The 23894-nt window shown below is 40.2% G+C and overlaps 1 protein-coding gene across 2 annotated transcripts in view; it reads right to left on the bottom strand.

The window, feature by feature from the left end:
• Nucleotides 1-23539, bottom strand: part of DHTKD1 (dehydrogenase E1 and transketolase domain containing 1) — a 44166-nt gene extending 20627 nt beyond the window's left edge. The window contains exons 1-7 of one of the 2 annotated variants that reach the window (XR_013997826.1): nt 23283-23529; nt 12490-12645; nt 11092-11303; nt 10102-10296; nt 7834-8103; nt 3268-3439; nt 593-791 (exon numbers count right to left, since the gene is read on the bottom strand). Coding sequence is in view for 1 of the 2 variants with exons in the window: in XM_081123341.1 (XP_080979467.1) it covers nt 593-791; nt 3268-3439; nt 7834-8103; nt 10102-10296; nt 11092-11303; nt 12490-12645; nt 23283-23439 (1361 nt within the window). In the remaining variant the exon portion in view is untranslated. Of the gene's footprint in view, nt 1-592; nt 792-3267; nt 3440-7833; nt 8104-10101; nt 10297-11091; nt 11304-12489; nt 12646-23282 lie in introns of both variants that reach the window. The other variant, XM_081123341.1, reaches the window with a different exon arrangement.
• Nucleotides 23540-23894: the final 355 nt, after the last annotated feature.

The following is a 23894-nucleotide window of genomic DNA, read 5'->3' as shown; positions in this document are numbered from 1 at the left end:
AATATAAAATTATTATTGAGATAGTTAGCATCTTTTTTCATATTAAGTCTTTGAAATCCGGTGTGTTGATTACACTCACAGCACTTCTCCATGAAGACTCACCACATTTCAAGCATTCAGTAGCCACTTAAGTGGCTTCTATATTGGACAACACAGTTCTGGACATTCATTAAAATCCATCATGTAACATCTTGCCAAAGCACAGAGTAGGTCCCCATCTGTAGTTTGCAGAAGTGGATCATGGAGATTCTGTTTCTCACCCTGTCAATGCTGTACGAAGTAACTTCAGGCAAAGCTCTGCCTAAGTCCTTCTATTCCATCTTCCCATCTGCTAAATGAGGTTGTTAAGTTGCCCCCTTTGTCTGCTCATTGAGGAAACATGTAGTTTGGAGAATATGGGGAGCTTTCCTAACCTCATAGGTTGACCATCCCAGTCTGCCCAGGACTTTGGAGTCCCAGTTTTAGCATTGAAAGTTTCACATCCCAGGCAAACCAGGAAAGTTGGTCATTCTAATTGAGAGTGTCTAATAAAAATCATGTGAGCACTATGGAGAAGAGGGTATATTAAATGAAGGTGTATAATTAATTGTACCTGATGATTTTGTACATGACTGGGTTGGTGAAGAAGGGCTCGTCCAGCTCATTGTGGCCCCACTGTCTGTAGCATAACAAATCAACAATCACATCCTTCCGGAACTGGCGCTGGTATTCAAAGGCCAGCCGTGTGGCACGGACCACCTCCTCTGGGCTATCTCCATTGACATGAATGACGGCACAGCCCACAAGCTTCCCTGAGGCAGAGAAGACCAAGATGAAGTGGGCCAGTTCACCCAGATGACATTAGCCCAGCGCCAAGTCCTGTTGCCTGTGTGGAGAGGCAGCCCACATCCTCAAAGATAGTTTGGGTTGGTTGGTAACCCAAACTTTGGAGTTCGGCTGACAAGAGTGAATTCAAGTCACAATTGTGTGACTTATTGTGTTACCTTGGTAAAGTTATGAATCTCAGTCTCCCCATCTTTAACACTAGAATAACAGCTCCTACCACTTAGCATTGTTGTAAAGATTAAATGAGTTAATGCATATGAAGTGCTTAACAGTGCAGGGTGTGTAATAATTAACATTTATTTTGTTATTGTCATTATTACTATTATTTTTCCTCCTAAGATAAAGGGTCATGAGAAGATGCATTCTAGAAAAAATTGGATTTTCTCCAAAGAGAAATTCAAGAATGAGTTTTCTGGCCCAGCCGGGCGTGGCTCAGTGGTTGAGAGTCGACCTAGGATCCAAGAGATCGGGGTTCAATTCCTGGTGAGGGCACATGCCCAGGTTGCGAGCTGCAGCTGATCAATGACTCATCATTGATGTTTCTATCTCTCTCTCTCCCTCTCCTTTCCTCTCTCTGAAATCAGTAAAGATATATATATATTTTTTAAATCGAGTTTTCTATATCTCTAACTAATCACAAAAAATTCACATAGCCCCAAAAAGCACCCAGGCCAGGCTCTGGATCTAAAAGAGAAATGCTCCTACTGTCTAACAGTTCCTATAATTCTGTGAAACAGGGACTGAGTAATAAAAGCCTTGTATTTCTGCCCTGGCTGGGTAGCTCAGTTGGTTAAGAGTGTCCACCCGATATGCCAAGGATGCAGGTTAGATCCCCAATCAGGGCACATACAAGAAGCAACCAATGAATGCATAAATAAGTGGAACAAATCATTGATGTTTCTTTCTCTCTCTCTCTCTAAAAATCAATAAATATAATTTAAATATATATATGTATTTTAAAATCCTACATTTCTCATAACACTGCCAATTTTCATAGGTTAAAACAAGGCAACCTTGCTTCTTTGCATCTGATTTCTAACCAGACTACTTGGCCAAATTTAGCAGCTGAACATATCCATATGTGCATATATATATGTATATTTGACAAGTTAAAATTTGTAAATTCAAGATATATAGAATATTACTTTGATACTTTATATATTGTGATGATTGCCACTAAAGCAATATTTATCACATGATATCACTATAATGCATATTAATGACTATATTCATTATACTGCACATTAGATCTCTACGGCTTATTTACTATTCAATTACTATTCACTCATTTATACCCTTAAACACCATCAATCTTATCCCCCATCCCTGACCCCCTGGTAACTGCCATTTCACTCTGTTTTTTTTACAGCTTTGACTTTTTTTTAGGATACCACATATAAGTGATATCATACAATACTTGTCTTTTTCTGTCTGACCTATCTTGTTTAGGATAATGTGCTTAACAGTTCATCCATGTTGTCACAAATGGATGGCAGGATATCTTCCTTTCTCATGACTGAATAATATTCCATGTGTATATATATCACATTTTTTTATCTAGTCATTCAGTGATGGACATTTGGGTTGCTTCCATATCTTGGCCATTATGAATAATGTTGCCATAAACATGGAGTGCAGATAACTTGTTGAATTCCTGTTTTCATTTCCTTTGCATACATATCCAGAAGTAGAATTTCTGGATCTTATGATAGATCTATTTTTAATTTTTTGAGGAATCTCCATATTGTTTTCCATAGTGGTTGGACTAGTTTACACTCTCATTTTCACCAACAGTGTATAAGAGTCCCTTTTTGCCAAATCCTTGCCAGCACCTGTTGTCTCTTGTCTTTTTGATGATAGCTGTTCAAAGAGGTATGCGGTGATATCTCATTGTGGCTCTGATTTGCATTTTCCTGATGGTTAGTGCTGCTGAGCACCTCTTCATGTGCCAGTTGGCCACTAGTATATCTTCTCTGGAGAAATGTCTATTCAGTTCCTCTGCCCATTTTTTAATCGGATTGTTTTTATTATTAAGTTGTATTAGTTCTTTATATATTTTAGATATTACCCCCTTATTGAATTGAACATATCCTTTTTGACTAAGATTTGAGTACTCCAAGTTTGAACATCCTAAAGACAATTACTTTAATGCTGACTAATTGTGCCAATCTCTCGTTTCCACCAGATCATTCAACTGGATATTTAAGCAATTTGAGATTGCACATTGTAAGTTCCATTCTAGTCTTATTTCCTTGGATATAAAGATTACACTCAGAGTTTAAAAGGAATATTAACTAACAACACTGACGGTGACTATTGACTGTGTCTGATCCAAAATTTAAAATGGGATAACCAGTGAGGCTCACTGTTCCAAGTGAACTAGAAGTTTCTCTAGAAATTCCATGTCTGACCCAGCAATACCAACAATTCTGTGTTACATACCAATATCACTACAGTATAAGGAAGACCTTCCTCTTTCTGCCGGAGTGGTATAACCCAGCTGGTTATTGACAATCAGATGGACACTTCCACCAATTCTGAAATGTGGGAGATTAGAGAGCGTAAATGTTTCAGGAACAATCCCTTGACCACAGAAAGAAGCATCACCATGAACCTAAATTATAGGGGAGAAAAAAAAGAAAAGGAACATAAGCGATGGAGAAATTTAGGTTTTCAGACTGGAATAAATTGTTTTCAAATAATAACAGGAATAAAAACAAACACCCTTTCACTGTTCCCCTGCCTTCCTAAAAATTTGCTGGTTGTAGGATTTTCTAGAATAGTTATGCTGACCTAAAGCATCTTTTGAAGATGCTAAATCAGTTCTTTTCCTCTTGCAGCCACTACCAGTTGACCTATTCCTTCCACACCATATCAGTACCTATACCCATCACTTCTAGTATACTCATCAACAGTCTAGTACACAAAGCAGCACCATAGGAGGAAGGGCTGTTGGAGGTGCAGAAAAGAAAATCAGCTGTAGTAGAACTTTCATGGAAACAGCCTGCGAGATATAAGGAACAGTGCATGGCTGTGAACGCTCCCTCTTGCCCAATCAAACCCTCCACCCCCCTCCCCAAAAACAAAAAGAGAAACAGGATGCTTTGAGGGGAAAAATAAAATATTATTACGAGAGAATGTCTAAAATATGCTACTCTTCTAGAACATTTGAAGTCTGCTAGATCATAATATCACAAAACCTGGTAAACAAAAGGTGGCAGAGAAGGGGGAAATTTTTTTTTTTTTTTAGAAAAGCTAAAAGCAAATAAGGAGGAAAATGTAGATCTTAAAAGATCTTAAAAGAAAATATAAGCCCTTAGAAGAAAGTATAATACAGACTTTGTGCTAAAAAGACAATTATAAACAGCCAAGATACTGAACTAAAGAATAAAATTATCTGATATGCCCTAACTTAAAGCAGTCTTTGTGGCTCTAATAGTAACAGAATTAAAATACCTAAATATAAATTAAGAAAAAATACTTAGAAGTTCATTTTTAATGACACTGTTAATGTCCTGTGGAGAGTTATTTTTATATAAGTAGAATATTTTGAGTAAGAAAGGAAGAACTCCTCTGCCTAAGTGAAATTTCCAGTCCACACCTCCCCACTGCTAGAGTCTAGAGGGATAACTGACACTTTGGAATATTTATACATAGTAATAACATACCCTTACATTATCTCCAAAGCACTATAAATTATTTCTACTGATCCACTCAACAACCAGGTTGGGGAGCGGCGGCAGACAGGTTAGGAAGTCACTACTGTCCTTTTTACAGATGAGAAAACCAAGGTTCAGAAATAGTATATATTTCACATGACTTGCACTAGACTAGGAGTGGGGAACCTTTTTTCTGCCAAGGGCCATTTGGATATTTATAACATCATTCTCACGCCATACAAAATTATCAACTTAAAAATTAGCTATGAAAAAAGCTTCTAGATTTACTGAATTTCAAGTTCCACCTGTGGTTTGTCTGGCCCTCAGGAGGGCCAGACAAAATGATTTTGAGGGCCATATATGGCCTGTGAACCAGATGTCCCCCACCCCTGCTCTAGACCCTAGACCTTCTGTGATTGTGATACCTCCATTTTCTACTTATTTCCCCACCTCTCTAAGACTTTCTCCTGGATTAAGGAACATATTATGTACAGTCTCACTTAATCCTCAGAATACGATGAAGAATGTAATATACTCTCATTTTATCCATGAGATTCAGAGAACACAAGAACCAAGCAAGCCAAGCTACAAGGCAGCAAAGCCAGGATTTGAACTTAGGTCTTCTTGGTTCCAGAGTCCTTGTCTTTTCTACACTGTGTTACATTGTAAAGTCCAACCAGCAACCACACAGTGACCCACACAGGGTCAAGGGGTTCCTCACCCTTAGATTCCCTTGCTGATAGGATTTCTTAAGAATGTAAAATGAGGTCAGTAAAGCAAGGAACAGAGATGCGTGCCTTTTCTGCTCCTTTACAAAAATGTTACAGTAGAGGCATTAATAGGAACATAAACATATGTTCATAGCTTGCATTATTTTATCCTGGTCTTAGGATTCTTGGCACTAAAGCACACCTGTGCCATTTGTTAATTTTATTTTCCCTCTTAAATAAAGAAAGAAACCACACCACTATGTTCCATAAAGCTTTATGGGATTAAAGGTCCAAAAGCACAAACAAATGCTGGGTGAGGTGGAAGCCGCTCAGCCAAACATGACGGGGGTGGGGGTGGGGGTGGACACACACAGAAGATCACAAATGAGAATCCATTTTCAGCAGGTCCAGGACTAAGAAAAACAGAAGACAGGCAGAAAAAGTAGCGTCAGGAATCTCACCCACCATGATTTTATAGGCTCCAAATTCAGAGTTCCCACAAGAAATTAGAATCATGTACTTGAGCAAGGCAAGACATGCACAGACAGAGCAGGGCAAAATGTTTTGGGAACACAAAGCAGACAAAAGTGGACAGTTTCTCATCATTTTAAAGAAAATGCCATTTTCACCTCTTACTTCAGAAATCAATCTTAAGATCTGCTTAATGTAGTGGGTAAATGTAAATGACTAAAACATTTTAGAGTATAATGAGTTAAGTCAAAAGAAAGGTAAAGAGAATATCTGGTTGATGATTTGAAGATTTTTATTTAGAGATACTGTGGCAGGACAGTAAGCAGCTAGGGAAATTCCTTGACAAGTGGAATAAGGGAAACTGAGACAAAATAACTAAACAAGGCCAAACAACTTGAGCAATTTACAGCCAGCTAATGAATCACAAGATTTTATCTTCCGTAACCAAGGACACTTAGGAGCAAATGGTTTACATATTCCAGACTATCCTGGGGCAGACTGGCTTCATCCCAGTCCCTCTTCAATAATGTTCTTTAAAAACAAAACTAACCAGAAAATAACCTCTGATCCATCTATATGCACAATTTGATGAATCAACATACGGAAGACATCCCTAAAAAGCTAATGAATATTCTGTTAAAGACCTTCCCCAGAGACCTCCCTAGGATTCCTGGCCAGCCAAAGAAAGATAAAAAGCCTCAAGAGAAAACAAAGGACCCACAGTATGTTCTCACTAAAGAACGCCCACACCTTGTATCTCTGCTCTCTTTCTCCTAAACTCAAAAGGTCCCCAAGAGACTTACAACCAGGGCAGCAGTGGGCAGTGGCAGCTTGTCCCGGACTTACTCACTGAACCTGTCTCCAAGGCCTCTTTTTTTTTCTGACTTTCTAGTGAGCTAAGAGCAGCCCCACCTTGGGTCACTTCTATCACTGTTACTTTTACTTCTCAGTGAGCCAAAGCAGCCCCGTTAGGATCTCCCAGGTTGCTTCTTCTACCTTAAGGCCTTCCTTTGTTTCAGTCCCCAGCTGTAATATACATACTCTCAAAATAACCTGGTCTTGCCCGGCCAGCGTGGCTCAGCAGTGAGCATCAACCTATGATCCAGGAGATCGTGGTTGATTCCTGGTCAGGGCACATGCCTGGGTTGCAGGCTCGATTTCCAGTAGGGAGTATGGGGGAGGCAGCCGATTAATAACTCTCTCATCATTGATGTTTCTGTCTCTCTCTCTCTCCCTCTCCCTTCCTCTCTCTGAAATCAATAAAGACATAGAAGAAAAAAAAAATCATCCGGACTCATGTAACAAAATCTTCCTAAGCAAAATCAAGAACCCACACACTATCGGCAGGACCTGGGCAGACCCGCTCCAGGTCCAGATCCCATATGCTAACAATGCCATATCATAATCAAATCCAGTCTGCCTACCCACAAGTATTTTCCACAAGTTTCTGGCCCTTGAAAAATCAACAAATAAGATAATGTGTTTTTTGTATATACAGCCAAATATTCTATTGCCTTATATATAGATTTATAGATTTCTATTGGGTTTAAAGACTCAGTTACCGATATCTCAGTTACCGAATAATTATCTCCCAATAGTTAAAGGTCCACATTTAAATGAACACTCCTATTTAAAAAAGAAAAGTGACTCATAATCCAAACCTCTAAAAGATACCTTTTGGGTTATGAAAAACTGGGGGAGAGAAGCAAGAACCACACTAATAATCTGTATTCTTTACATTAATACCAAAGATCTTCATTTTAAAACAAACAAGCAAAATAAGTAAATAAATAAATAAATAAATAACTTCAGACTCTTGCAGCCTTGTTAGATATATGGGTACCATGTGGTTTCCTAGAAGGCCATACTTTCAGAGAAGTGATGACATACGTCCTCCTAGCAGTAGCAGGTATGCCAGTCAATACCCCCTTAATTAATTCATAAATCGAACAAGAAAAAACACAGTGAAAAATACAGTCTAAAGTCAATTGTTTTAACACTAGACCTCAGATCTGTTATTGATTTTTAAAGGACCCCAGAATATTTTTTTCCCAAAAGTTCATCTCCGTTTCATCTTGAATGTCTGCCATCTCCTTTCAGACCCACCGACTTGAACATTCTCCCTCATCTTCCCAACCTCTGGTCACACTTCCTGAAGCTACAAGTACCTGCAAGCAAATGACTTTGTCCCCAGGCTGAGCTGAAATTTCTGGAGAGTAATCCCCATCCTGCCTAGACTGCTGCCTTCCTCGAGTCTTCCCAACAGCCACGGGGTTAACGGCTTCCAGGTGCGAGGGGTTAGGCAGCATTGTCACATGCAGAGGATGGTGTGCACCGAAGTCCAGGTCAACCGAGGAGGTCAGGTGAGACAGGACATCTCCAGTGGCTGGGACATTTTCCGGAAATTCACTTAAGCCTCGCATTTTGCGAAACATCAGCTATTGTGGATACACATACAAGAAAAAATGTTTTTTTATCAAAACGGAGACTAGGAAAGAAGTGAGTAGTTTAAATTATACAATACAAAACAACGTTATGCACATGCTTTTATAATTATTATTACCATCCATTATTTAAAGATAGGCACAAACTTCTAACTGCTCCAATGCACAGAACTATTTAGAGAAATTCACAATCAAATGAACTACGAACACTTTTTGAAGAGTCTAACATGACATAGTAAGTTACCTCTGCCTTGCAATAAGCAAAGTAACTTTTCTTAAATACACCTGTTAGAATATATTTGCAAAAGAACTTTTTGAATTAATTTCATTAAAGGTCAAGAGGAAAATAATAGAACTTAATCCCATTTAGAGAAGGGATGACATATATTCTTAGCTCAAGTTACATCTAAAAAACTATAGAAGTCCAATAGTCAAAGGACTTCTCTACATACATTGTCTCACTTCATTTTCAGTCTGCTAAGAGACAGACGTTACTACACATTTTTAAAGTGAATAAGCAAGAGAAATTCAATCGTTAAAGGTCTCTGGCTAGTAAGTAACTAAGTTGGGTCTCAAACCAAAGTATTAACCAAAAACAGCATGTTATTCTCAATTTGCCAAATTGTTTGAATGACCCAAAGCTTCTCTAGTTTGCAAAAGCTTCTTATTTACCTATCTACAAATAGAAACATAAACAGTGTACATATAGATGTGTTTGTCACAAATATGATCATTTATAATCAATTTTGTATCTGAGTAATTTCTTTGAGATAGTTTAGGAATGCAATTTTTGGTTTAAGAATTTCTGCATGTATGTAAGCACATGCCTCCATCTGTCAATCACTTTATTCTGCATGCTCTACCTTTTCTAAGGTATTTGTTATTTATTTATTTATTTATTTATTTATTTATTTATTTATTTATTTATTTATAGCTTTTATTGATTTCAGAGAGAGGAAGGGAGAGGGAGAGAGAGAGAAACATCAATGATGAGAGAGAGTCATTGATTGGCTGCCTCCTGCACACCCCCTACTGGGAATCGAGCCTGAAACCCGGACATGTGCCCTGACTGGGAATCGAACCTCGATCTCCTGGATCATAGGTTGATGTTCAACCACTGAACCATGTCAGCTGGGCGGTATTTGTCTTTTAAAAGCTGATTATTAATTTCTTAGCATCAGAAAACACTGAAGTATGAGTAATAGTGATAAAGCTTGGCCCCTAGGCATGATTTTCTAATATTCTAATATTATTAAAATAATAATAATATAATATTCTAATATTAGATTTTCTAATATTCTTAACAACAACACATCATTTAGTGGGCTCTATTCACTCCATCTAACTTTAACAGTCCCTTTAACATTTGTAGTTATTTTTAATCCCCAGACAAAGGACAGTAACGAGGCTTATCCACAAATAATGGCCACAACCTTATTGAATATCAAATCTCTCTGATGTTCCCTGACTTCAGAACTTCAGTCCTGACTCTCAAATCTTTTGAGAGACTTACAGAGCAGAACAGCTGAGTTGGACTGAACAGAAATACCAGGATCCAATTACCTATAAAACCACTCACTTGGGTAGTCTCTTAAGATAGCAATGTATCATTAGTTTTAATACAACCTAGTAACTATAAACTGCACATAAGTGAAAGGTAAAATTGTATAGAATTGCACAGATCTTTGTGTTCATTTGAACAATTTTTATGAAGTAAGAAAAGCATGCTTCAAAGAACAGAATTTATCTATTCATATCATCCTTGAGGAAATAAACTAACATTTAAATTCCCTGAAAGAAGAAAGAATCCATACAAGGATATGTAGGAAATCAACCTAAAGACCCGTTCTATCCAGCAGCACTGGGTCCCATCAGTTAACTAAGCTATATCCTGGACCAATGATTCATATGTTTAGTCAGTTTTCTAAAAGGAATTATCACCATCAGTTTTATTCTGTTACAGTCAACTGTATGTCATAGAAAGTATTTTACCTCTGGAGGGAACTGCAGAAGGCCTGTCAGTAAATTAAGTCTCCCCCTATGGGGCATCCCAATGATGACATCAGTGATTCCACTGTAGGCTGACATTTTCAGTAACTCATGGAAAAAGCCCATCATGCTTTCAGCTCCTTCACCTCCATATCGCTTCACTGTGGCAAACTTGGTGGCCAAAAAGTGATCAAATTCCTATGGGACATCACATCAGACACTTCAGTTACACGAAGATAGCTGAATATTTAGATCAAAGTCAGACATGCTTATGTGTGTTGTTAAGAAGATCCTGCCTTACCTCAAGTGGCTGCAGCCATGCCCCTTCTCTACCTACCCCAGAGAAAGACATAAGTCACCCAGAGTCCAGCAGGAAAGCCTTGCCAAGGACACCATCCACAGTAGGGGGTGCAGAGAAAATAACCTGAGAGGTAGGATAACTTACCCCAAGAGAAAACCCGTTAAATGTGTGTTCTTCTAGGGTAGAGGCTGGGGCTCAGATTTCTGCTGCCTCAACCAGTACCTGAACTTTAGTATCAGGCTCTACAGTATTATTTTATCAAGGCTGCAAACTAGCCTCCTATCTGAATTATTGGGAATAAATTTCTTGTCATCTTGATATGCCTGAGTCCTGATCATAGCCTTGACAAACATTCAGTTCCATTAATACAATTGATTTGTTTTCCATGCATAGTTTTTTTTATTCAGGTAATAAAAAGGGAAGATCTTAAGGATTTTGTAATCTTTTATAGAGTGAATAGACAAATCCACATATAAAAAGTATTCTGACTCTGAGGAGAACCAATAGCTCCATTTGGGGATGTGCTTTTTCCTACTCAGAATTAAGTGGTGTGTTTTACTGTCTGTTGAGGCAATGGGAGCTAAGAGGAGGTAAGTTCAGAGATTTAATGTCTAATTTCCTCTCTCCAGTATTTAGATATCTTTGTAGGAAATGAGCTGACCTATTCCATTTATTAGCTGCTGCTTTTATACCTGAGATTCTAGCATTAGTTTAGACAGGTGTTTTCGCTCTTCTGTGGTAAATGTCTCCTTTTTCAGCTCCTCAAACCGCTTTGCAAACCAGTCTTTCTCCTCCTGGCTCTGAAGTTGGGAGGTTTCAATGGAAATCTGCCCACAGTAGATTTGGTTGAGATAGGCTAATACTTCCTCAAGAGAGGCCTCGTCCTTCCCCATGTTCAATAATCCTATGGAATGGAATCAAAGAGATCCTTTTAAAGAAGAATCAACCATGCAGCTACTTATAGAACATACCAAAGTAATTATTTCAATTTAGAGCTTTTTGTTCCAAATAACTTGGGTCATTATCAGTGCTTATCTACATTTTTCTAGAAGCAAAACTAAAATATGGTCAAAAGCCATAAGGTAGTAAAACTAGAAGAGGAAAAGAAAAAATCTTTTCTTCAGAAGCACAGAGCCACACTGTTTTATGTCAAATTTTGATTCTGTAGTCATTTAAACTAAAACTTCAAACCCACTTTTCATCTGCTTTATAGCTACATAGCTTATGTCCTACTTTTATCTCAAATATCTGTCTAACAAAGTGTTCATGTCTTAATAATATCTATAAGGCAATGTTTATTAATAAACAGTTGGTTTTAATGTGAATTAATATTGATACCAAAACAACATTTTAAGGTAAAAGGAAATCTCCTTGATATCAAAGAAAAGGAAAGTTAGTAATATGTCATTAGCTCAGCACCAAATCAGTTATCAGTCATTTGCCTGAAATCTACTACGTGAGGTAACAAACCAGCGTTTACTTTATATTCCTTATGGTTTCTTACAATAAACTTTAGATCTTTGATATTGATTAGCCAATGCTGCAGTGAATATGGGAGTGCAGACATCTCTTCAAGATCCTGATTTCAATTCCTTTGGATAAATACCCAGAAGTGGAATTGCTGGATCATATCATGGATTTATTTTTAATTTTCTGAGGAGCCTCCATGCTGTTTTCCACAGCGGCTGTACCAACTTACATTCCCACTAACAGTGCACAAGGATTCTCTTTCCTCCACATCCTCACCAATACTTGCATCTTTTTTTTTCACAATAGCCAATTCTAACAGGTGTGAGGTGCTAGCTCATAGTGGTTTTGATCTGCATTTCCCTGAGTACTTTTTCATGTACCTATTGGCCATTTGTCTATGAGTTTTTTAACGCAGGGGAAATGAGTCCTATTGAAAGACCATTCTAGAACTTCAAGACTATTCCTCCCTGATAGAGCTTGAAAGTGCCCCTCACTGTCTCCTCACACCCTATGGAAGCCTCCGCTCCACTGAGCACATGGGTTCTTCAAGAACAGAGAAAGGAGCCCCACCTCTGTTGGTAGTTAACTCATATGGAAGGTCTATTGTCAATGGGCTTTACCTGTGGTATTAAAGGGTCCCTGCAGAGTCTGCACAAGAGCTTGGATTTCAGGCACATTCTCCTGCAGGGCTTGTCCGGTAAAGAGGGGGTTGATTTTGGCAGCTTTATGACCATGCTCACAGTATACTGTCACCAACCTGGCAAGTCCATGATCAACTAAGTTAGGAGGAAAAGAAAGCAATACAAAAGTTTAGGAAATGCCCTCAAACCACAAAAGTCAGTTTTTCAAAGAAGCCTTTGTGGCCTTAGACATTTTTAATGCATTGCTCCTACCCACCCACATCTACCAGTGGTTTTCAGGATTAGAGACTCAGAATCCAGGAAAACACACTTATTTCCTTAAATTTATCTCAGGATAACTAAAGACATTAAAAAGCAAAACAAAATGTAAATAGAACTGTGATAGGCAGTTAGACAGACTTGAGCAGAGCAAGATCGATGGGCCAGGTACACAAGGTCACCAGGATGGAAAGCCCTGGATGCCTAGCAAAGGACAATTGTAGGGTAGGACCTGTCCCCCAGGGTGACCTTTCCTCCTCCCTTAGCATATTGCTGCTCATTCGGTTTGGACCCCCTGTCCTTTCCTCCCTAAAGATAACGTTTAGGCCTCAGTTGTATTTCAGCTCAAGTCCCAGACAAGCAACAAAAGCAGCAACGGCTGACCTCAGGACCAGCAGCATTGAATGATGGTCCCCACAACCCTGAAAGGACACACTTGGAAAGCTGCTGAATATTATAATGAGATTTTTCCCTGGGACCTCCCCTAAGATGTCTACAATTAAAACCATTAAGACCAAGGACCCAGTATGCTCTCCCTCCTGGGAGCACTCTGGTGCCTTTCCCTTTCTCTTTCTGCCACCCCTCCCCCAGGTGCCTTAGCATTGGCTTCCTCACTCCCAAGCTCCAAGGGCCCTTTCTTTGCCTTTGTAACTTGTTTCCTAAGCCCATTTCTTCTTCTACCTCTGTAATTTTACCAAATAAATGTTCTCTTGTAGTTTGGGTCTTAGCTATGAATTCTTTCCTAGCCAGAACCCAAGTACCACGGTTGCTGAACCCAATCCCAATCTGACCCCATTGGACTAACACCAAGTGCTGTTCTTGACACCTACAACAGAACTATGAGTATACATTTATAAAAATAACTATGCACATGAATAAATATTAAAGGGAATACCTCAAATTGAAAGAAACTCTTACAATGCTAAGAGTATGGATAATTAATCTTCTTAGTGTTTAAGATATTTTTCAACACTTTACATAAAAAATAAATTGAGATAGGTAGAACTACAAAATCAATGCTACATTTGTGGACGAAAAAGGGCCACATACTAAACCTGACAACCTCAGGGCAGGCCTGCATGGTGGCCTTGCAAACTCAGAGACCTAAAGTAACAACAAAGGATGGTCTGAAATTAAAACTTTTTAAATATAAGCAGTCTATGATTGGTAGCCACGTCCTAAGGCAGTATTTTTCCCTAACAAAGGTTAACTTTCACCTTAACTAAGCCTGTTGGTTGTCTTTTGCATCTGAGATAACATTCCTGATTAACACATGCCTTTGCAAAACAAAGTAATTTCCCCTTTTTCCAGGCCCTCAATGCACCAGTGCAGAGACCACGAAACCTCTCATTGATATTATCTTTTTAACTGTTGACTGTTAACTATCCTGTACCCACCTATGTAAAAGAAGCATGTGTCTATCATTTTACTTTTTATCCAGTCCCAGAGGTTCCACATCACCACCACCATCCAGGCCCCCCACTTTGCTTTCTCCCACCTCCCTAAATCTATCACCAATGAATTTCCTATAACCCACTTGCGTTTTCTTCTTTGATTGTAGTCCATAAAGCAAGGTGCAAAACTGCCATTCTCAGAGCATTATTTCAATCCGTTGGGATTTTGGCTCCTTGGGAGGTGTCAACACTTTGGCTCAAATAAATTCACAAAAAATTCTTCCCAGGTTTGAATGTTTTCTTACATTAACACATTTCTTTTTTATTTCTTAAAGACCCTAGCTACATAGTTATTTCATAGGCTCATGAAATTTTAGGTGCAGAAAAGGCTAAAAATTATCATGTCACTCACATAATGCAAAACCCCCCAAAAAAATCCCCTTTGTAAAGTCCTAAATGAGTTATCCCCAGTCTCCACTTAAAGGAGAGTCATTATCTTTCAATGAATCCAATTCTATCTGAGATAACTTAATATTCAGCCAAAATCTGCTTTACTTTACTTTCCACATGCAATTCCTAAAATTTGGGCAGGGGGTGGGGAGGGGATTCCTCATGGCCACATTCAGTTAACCTTCAGTTTGTCAAGGTAGTCTTACACAAACTGAGCACAAATCCCTGAGGATGAACAGATGTGCTGTAGAGGGCACACAATTTCCTGAACATTTTTTAAATTTGCATTTTTATTTTCAGAACCCAAAGAAAACAATTAGCATATTTTCAAATATATAATGACCATTTTTTTCAACATGTATTGCCATACAACAATTTCACAGTTACAAACGTGCCGGGGTTTGTATTCAGCATACTGCAAAGGCTCAGAGGAAAGAACAGAGATGTATTGAATATGTAAAGTTGTGTTTGCACTAACACTGCAGTTAGAAGGATCCATATTATGTCTAATGCACCAATCAATCCCAGTAAATGAACTGACTTCTGGATGGAAGTTAATCTTCTATATTGCCATAGGGTTCTATTCTGAACAGTATTGAAGTTCTTAACTGCTATTTTATGAAGTAGGAAATCTTCACATTTGTAGCTAAAATCCAGATCTATCATGTCTAAAGCACTGTCCTTTTGTGTCAACTCCTAAGTGTTCTAGAGTATCATTAAAAGTTTGGCTGGTGAGCATTTAGAAATTGGAGCAGTGATCTCTGTAAGCTGATGTTTACTGAGAGAATGTTTTAAAAAAGACTACTAGGTTGCTATGAGAATGGTGATGGTAACCCCGTATATTTACTATTGGACTTATCCTACTAAAGATGGAATTCTGTAGGTAATACTGAAAGCTGTGGAAAGTAGAGATCACCCACAATGAAAGTAGATTGAGAAAGTGGCCCTGGGCAGACCCATAGAGTACCAATATCTTAGAGATGAGCAAAGAGGAAGAGCCCCCCCCCCCCAAAGTGACCAAGGTTGTTAGGAGGAAAACCAGGATATTGCAATGCCACAGAGCCAAGGAAAGAATGTATTTTTAAGAAGGAGTGCTAAGTCCAAATATGGTGTGGCCTGAAGGACACCCAACACATATTATGGGTGACACTGGAGCCGAGTACGCTAACAGCTGTGCTCTATGAACCCACAGAAAGCTTCTACCACTATTCCCAGAGCTACCTCTGGTTTATTCCACATATCCTTCAATTCTAGGAAATACCCTTGTATCTTTCAAATAAAATAGTGAGAGTTGGTTTCTGTTGCTTGTGACCAAAAGAATCTTAGTTAATACAGGAAGTAAAAAATTAAATTTTGATAGGGATATCTATATCAGTTACTTTATTCTCTGCTGTAAGCAAATATGGTAGGGGCACTGAATAGTGTTTTCTTATCAGGAAGTATATTGTTCATATTAATCAGCATGAAGCGCACTGACAGATACACTCAACTAAACTTAGTGCTTAAACTAAAAGTCAATACAATTTGTTTTCATCATCTGGTCATAAACAGCCTCCCCCCAAAATATCTAGATCATATCCACAGTATATTTCCTTTCAAGGCAGCATATGCTTAAAGCAAGTGGGAATGTTAGATATCTATAAAAACACTGAAGATTCTAAGAAAGGGAAATTCATAACTGGAGTTCCTTAGAACCCTATAAAAATGAGATGGTTATTTCCAGCTTCAACTAAGGAACTTCAGAGATAACAACATTAAAAGCCAAGACTTTGTACCAGAATACTAATTCTGTGCAACAAACTCAGATAGACCTAGGCTGTGCAACTGAGTTCATTTCATATCATACCCTCTCTTCCCATCTCAGACATAATATCTTTATAAAATAAATTTATTTTGCCATCTATTTCTTTTTTGCAAAAACAAAAATAAAACAAAACCCCCAGACTTTAAACAGAAACCTTGTTCTGGTCCTTTCCATTTCTCTCTACTCCTTTTTCTTTTTTTATCCTCACCTGAGGATATTTTTTCCATTGCTTTTTTCAGAGAGAGTGGAAGGAAGAGAAAGAGAGAGAGAAACATTGATGTGAGAGAGACACATCGAGTGATTGCTTCCTGCTTGAGCCCCCACCGGGGCCAAGCCTACAACTGAGGTACGGGCCCTTGGCTGGAATCGAACCTGGGACCCTTCGGTCTGACACTCTAACCACTGAGCAAACCGGCTAGGGTCCTAATCCTTTCTTAAATCATTACCAAGATAGATACATAAGGGTCACAGATTGATAATAAGTGACAGTGGCCATTTACTGAGTACTAACTTTTGCTACACATTGCGCTGGATTTTTCACACACATCGTCTTACCTAGTCCTTGCAACAACTTGAAAATAGGTGTTCTTATCTGCAGAATAGTAAACTGCAGAGATTAAGTGACTTGCAAAAGGTGACACAGATAATTAAGAAGCTGGAATTTGAATTCAAGAATATTTTACTTCAATCCAGTGTTTTATCCATTATACTATAATAAAAATTATATGTTGTATACTTGAAACTAATATAATATTCCATATCAATTATAAGTGAAATTTTTAAAAAGAAATTGAAGAGGGAAGTCCAGAGCCTATAGCAAAGGGATGAGACAACTAGAAGTCATTGAGACTTCTTTTTAGAATTTCAAGACCTAATGTTATTAGCCCTTTTGGTCTGCATTTGTGCTCCAGATTTACTTATATTTTGAAAAATCTCTATTGCAGTAAGATTTTCTTCAAACATTTTTCCCATGACTCCAGTAAAGGCTCCTGTTATTTCTAATGTGCAACATGCCTACAACCTCCCCTTCAGCTACTAAAGCTCAGTGCCAAGGTCAGTAACCACTAAAGGCTGTTTGGAATCCTGTGACTCCTATCTCCTGATGCTCACTAAATTCTCCCGTTTCTTATAGCCCAAATCCTGCATAGTGAAATTTATGTCTGTAAGTCACCACTCCTAAACCCACCTCCATTTTAAATTGGGGTTGTCGATAATTAAATTCAAGTTTACTTGGAAATTGAGGTTTACAGAGGTTAAAGTACATGCTGTTACTAATAGTCAGCTATAAAAAACACCCATCACAGGTCAAATTTTAACTAGTGAAACCATGGCCATCCAAAAGATTAGAAGAAACAAATTCAATATCTCTTTAAAGCCTAATACAATGGAAATCTTGGTGAATGATGTAGTCATCCTGTGAAGGCAATGATTTTCAGCCAAGATAAACATGTGAAGAAAGACAACTGACAAAGGGCAAAAGGGAGAAGGGAGATACCATAACTCTGACTATCCCTCCTCCCTCTTCTTACATCACCTTTGATGTTGGAGGATGCTATGAGTCATTTCAGTAGGATTTGTCCTTTAATTTACTTTGCCAGTACTGAAAGTTATGTACATGTTCCACCACACTAACGGTCATTCCTCTCAACCACATGTTACCTTTTAGGACAAATGGCAGGTGACATGCAAAAGACTAGAGCCCAACAAACCATGTCCTTAGTCTCATCAGCCTCCTGTCCTAATTAATGGAACTGACCGTAAGCACACATACAGAATTTAAGAAAAAAACCAACAAGTCTTAAATGACTCATCAGCAAAAAAGCAGTTATTAGTTTTTTCTGAACATAGTACACATTGTTACCAATATAGTAATAGAAATATAGTGGATTACCCAATATATAAAGTGCTCCCTTTTTTGGCACTTGAGGTTATAGTTGTATATGCAAAATTCAAATGCACTAAATGTCACAAATAAATTGCAAATAGAGAACCCTATTTCCATGTCTTAGTAGGACTGAATCATTTAGTAAGTTTTCAGTTAAGTGTAGAGCTGAGAAGAATCTAAGACTAGGTCTTTACCAGACAGAACCTTACACACAATCAGAAAACGTTCAATAGAGTCCAAAGGGCTCCATACTGAGAGTTGAGGGAGTTCAGGTCAGGATAGGCTGGTGTTTTCTGGAAAGATACATGGAGGATCTGGGAATGGAGCCGGGCCATGGAGAACGGGTAAAAAGTGAAAAGGCCCACAATGAGGAAGAAGAACTTTGGGTAAAGACTGACATGTAGGGGCATTTATGTTGGAGGGAAGTAAAAAAAAACACAAAAATGTAGGATGAGTCGAGATACATGAGGGCACTGAAATCAAGCTAAAGAATTTGGATTTTATTGTGAGAGGCAAAATAGAGCCTTTGGAGACCTGAGTAAGAAAATGACTCAATGAAATCAGTGTTTTAGAAAGACTGGACTAAGCTAGAAGGGAACTAGGTTATAGTTTTCAATGCCAGAGAAGCTGGCAGTTTTACCTTTTCAAAGTCATGGATCTCTTTGAGGATTTACTAAAAGCTACAAGCCCTTTGCCTAGAACAGATAGACATACAGAGTTGTGTGAAGTTCACAAACCCTCTGAAACCTTTTCATAGGGGTTCATGGACTCAGGTTAAGAACCCTTGAGTTAACCTTTTTTTGTAGCAGACCAGAACTAAAGGTCTAGGCTAGGATCCTAGTTAGTGAAAATATAAAGGAAACAAGGCTTTAAGTAATCTAGTGCTCAAAATTTTATATGACGTATGAGGTGAAAAAAGTGAAGGTGGAGTGCTTGCTCCAGAATTTTACAATACATCTGTAGCAGAGACTGCTATAACTCCCAATACCCATTTTCCCTTCTCTTTCATGGTAATAGATAGTTAAGTATATGACCATCCAAAATAGAGATACACATTCCTAGCCTTGATGCAGCCAGTGTGGCCATGTGACTAAGTTTTGACCAATAAGAAGGTAGTAGAAGCGATGTATGCAACTTTTGGGTCTTGACTGGCTCTCTTCCCTTCGCCCTTTCCTTCTTCCTACTGGTCAATATATGGATACAGTGGTGAGCTATCTCAGGCCAGAGTTGAAAGCAACACCCACAGGATGGTGAAGGAAGAACATAGAAGGAGCTTGACCCCTATGACATTGCAGAGCGAAGGTGCCATACCAGTTTAGTTTTATACTTATCCTGCCATTATTATTCCAGGTCTCTGGCACAGCACTTGAACTCATCCTATCTAATACAGATTTCAGTACCCAAGGTGGTTTGCTGCCATAATAGAACCTAAAATGTATGACTGGCTTAGCAGCCAGGTAGTGAGTGTCAAGATCCATATAGTTCAGAATAGAAAGCTGATGAGCATTGTTATGCTATCTGACAAAACATTTGGTAAAACTGGCACCTGCAATACCCTGAAAGGCAGACTACATGCCCACAGATCCTGTAGCTCAGTAGTGAGTGTTCACTATTTCTTGTCACTTTCAGAGGAAAGCCCTGGGAGAAAGATGAGGTCAAGTTGGAGCTAGCTAATCAGCAAGAAGAGATGGCAGGAAATTCACTCTGCACGGAGGTACTCTCTGTCTGTGGTCAAAGTACCCAGAAGACAGATGCTGCAAGTTTGGAAAATAGGAAGTATTTAGAAAAGGTGGTTCTGAAAAGACTAACAGGAGATAGAACAAACAAAACCCTGCTTCAAGTACATTCTAGTAAGCATTGTCTGTTAGACAAGGGGAGCCAGCGGAGACCTCAAGATCCAATAAAGGATGTTGCCTGCCCACTCAAGCCTATTATTTTGGTTGATCTCAAGGTAATCACCATTAAATTTAGGGAGCTGAATGGGTAGAACACAGAAGCAATAAATAAAAGACTGAAGTTTTCAGGCTTCAACATCAGGTCTAAAGGTCCCGGCTGGGTACCTCAGTTGGTTGGAGGGGAGTCCCCTATGCCGAGGTTGGAGGTTTGATCTCTGGTCAGGGTACATACAAGAAGCAACCAATGAATGCATAAGTAAGTGGAACAACAAGTCAAGGTTTCTCTCTCTCTCTCAAATCAATCAATAAATAAATATTAGGTCTAGATGAGATCTTTTCTTTTTTAATCCTCACCTGAGGATATGGGTTTTTTAAATTGATTTTTAGAGAGAGAAGGGAGAGAGAGAGAAAAAAGAGATGTGAAAGAGAAACTTCCATCAGTTGCCTCCCGTAAGTGCTCCAACTGGGAACCCACAACCTAAGTATGTGCCCTGACCGGAAATCAAACTGCAGTCTTTTTTTGGTGCATGGGAAGACACTCCAACCAACTGAGCCACCCAGCAAGGGCCAGATGAGATCTTTGACTGGCAATTTGCTCATGGAATGACGAGAAGGAAAAAGGCTGCAGACTTGAGAATTTTATAAGAAAATTGTATTGCCAAATAAATCCCAACTGTGGCCAGAAAAAATAAAACCTGTAACTGATGACCCCCTAAGATAATCTCAAGTTCTTAACCTTATCAAAATAGACTGTGAAAGGAGTACAGTCCCCAAGGAGAACATGTCCATGTCAGAGATGGCCACAGAAGATACTAGATAAAGAAAAACTCATTAGGCAAAGTCAAGGGAATGGGTAGAGGGCAGAGTTGAAGGGCCAAATAAACTTGTGAACTTACTACATAGCCACATCAAGGAGCTTTTATCATTCCTCTCCAATAGGATTTGGTAACTGATTTGAACCAGTGACTGCTATAGATGCCTCATTTTTTCCTTCTACAGATGGAAGTTTTCTTTATATATCATATGTGTATATATGGGGTGGATGGCAGATCCATGAGGAGTCACACAGCCAGGACAGATGAAGAGGACCACACATTCTTCAGAGATAATGGATTTTGAGCTGGATTCAGGAATTTAACGGAAAGAGGTGAACACATTTTATGTTTGGGAAGAAAAGTTTAGGATACTTGAGTGGCCAAAGGGATCAAGTGTGGTGATTACTGGTTATTTTCTGGTATCTATTTTCCTCTTCTTTCTCAAGATAATTTTTAGCTGGTACATGGCCACCCTGAATAAAGACTGTGTTTTCCAATCTCTCTTGCATGTATATAGAGACAGGTGACCAAGTTCTGGCCAATGAGCTACTATTGGACATGATATATACAATTCTCCTTCCCCTTTCTCCCACATAGCCTAGTAGGAGGTAATGATCTACAAAAAGAGTTACTATAAAATAATGCGAGGAATCAAATAGAGACCAGTTTGAGGGAAAACCTCAAATGAGATCACAATAATAGTGCACTAAACACAGGCTAATATGATCTTAAATGAAGAAGAGACTGTCAAACACATTTCACACATACATCTCTTATTGACTATAACAGCATTTGGACATGGATGGCCATAGACCTCCTGTTAGAGAATTATCTGGGGTGCCTGATAAAAACACATATTCCTGAACCTCATCTCAGACCACTGAATCAGAACCCAGGGGAAGAGGGAGGGAAGGAGGCCTGGAAACCAGCATTTTAAATATCACTCAGCCCTAGCCAGGGTTTGGCTCAGTGGTTAGAGCATCAGCCTTCTGACTGGAGGGTTCCGGGTTCGATTCCAGCCAAGGGCACATGCCTCAGTTGCAGGCTCAATCCCTGATCCCTGTCTGGTGTGCGGGAAGCAGCCAAGACACATTGATGGTTCCCTCTCTCTCTCTCTCCCTTCTACTATCTCTGAAAAGCAGTGGGAAAAATATCCTCAGGTGAGGATTAAATATATATATCATTCAGAACGATTGGAACACACACTTACATTTGAGAAATGACATGTAAAAATCTTGACACTCATTTTGCAAAGTGAAATAAGATACTTATAATCTTACCCTCAAGGGATTAACAATATAGTTCAAAAATGCCTTCCCTAAAGAAACCCTGTTGCATTCAAGAGACAGAAATCAGGTTTATTCCAAATGTCCCCTGGGGTCAAGAGCAAAAATACTGAGATTCCAGTGTGTGATGTAAGATTCAAAGGTCAGGTGCTCAGATGATGGAGGGTATCTTCACTGTTACTCTAGTGACTGGATCAAAGATATCAAATTACTTTATTCTGATAATTGACCTGTATTCATCTTCTATTCTGTGAGGATGAATAAAGATACAATAACTTTGGAGCATAAATCAAATCTTCAAAATTAATCTCTTGCACACAAGCATGTAACAGAAGAGAGAGGTTCCAAAAAACTGATACTCATCTCCTCTAACTCATTAAAACTCCAGTAACATGGCTCTAAATTCAGCCAAGAGTTTTAAACTCTGAAATTAAAGTTAGAGGCTAGCTGGAGGACATACACGGATAATAAAGCCCATGCTGCGGTCCGAGACCACCAGCCGAGCGCCCGCCTCACCCAGCAGCGCGGCGCTGATCCCCGCGTGCGCGCTCGCCCGGGGCTTGGCCGCGGCCCTGAAAAGTATCCTCGTGTAAACTCCAGCAGCCGGGAGATCTTAGAACTTTTCTTTGCCCGCAGCCCCGCCTCCGCAAAGAGCTAAGTTCCCACAAGTTTACAACCAAGGAATAGAAAAGACAAGAGCTCACAAAACCAGTGTGAACTCGGAAGGTGGGAAGAGGAAGATCACCCAAGCGTGGAACCGACGCAGAGACCCTGACCTAGTTCCTCAGCTACCGAGGCTGAGGGGGCGACACTGACGACCCTCACGCCTGCCTCTCTGCCCCTCCCTCCCCTTCCCGCTCACCGGCCAGCGCGGACGGCAGCCCCCCTGAAGCCCGAGCTCCCCCGCGAAGCACCCCACCGCAGGCCCGGCCCGAAGCGCCCCCGCCTCCCCGGCCCCGCGCCCACGGCCCAGCCCCACCCGGACCTGGCGGGAGCGCCAGGCCGCCCCGGGGTTCCCGGCTCTCGGGCTTCCTCGGCCGGTAGCCGTAGACACCCCTTTCGGTCTGGTAGCCGCGCTGGAGGAGGAGCGGAGAGGCCCGACCGAGGCTCCGTCTTGCTGCTGCCACAGTGACCGAGGCCATGTTCCGCCTGGTCCCCTGGCCCGAGGACGAGGGGCAGCGGCCGCCCGGAGCAGAAAGCGCCGCTCCAGAGACTCGTGGAAGCCGGGCACGCGCCTCGGGGAGGCTGGGAGCGGGAGCCCGCCCCTGGCCAACGCCCCCGCGCCTGATTGCCGGATTGGCCGGGGGCCGGCCCCTTGGAGCCAATCCCCGGCAGCAGCCCACCAGGCGCAGCCCCGCCCCGGGACGCGGCGGGACTCGCCGGTCCTAGGGGCTGAGGGTGGCGCTGGATTTGGAAAGTGTGCGGAGTGTTGAGCAGAGCGTTTCCGGCTTTCTGGTGCCACACCTGATATCTCTGTGTATCTTACAGTCTCCCGCCGGGAGTATTCACCCCCAGCCCCTCTGCTGGAAGCCGGAGGGCACAACCACGCAGACACCATGTAGGTTGTCACACACAAAGAAAAAATCAGGGACTGGGT

Source organism: Miniopterus schreibersii (genome assembly GCF_964146895.1).
Source record: "Miniopterus schreibersii genome assembly, chromosome: 1".
Taxonomy (NCBI): domain Eukaryota; kingdom Metazoa; phylum Chordata; class Mammalia; order Chiroptera; family Miniopteridae; genus Miniopterus; species Miniopterus schreibersii.
The sequence above is the reverse complement of the archived record's forward strand: the minus strand, read 5'-3'. Positions and strand labels throughout refer to the sequence as shown.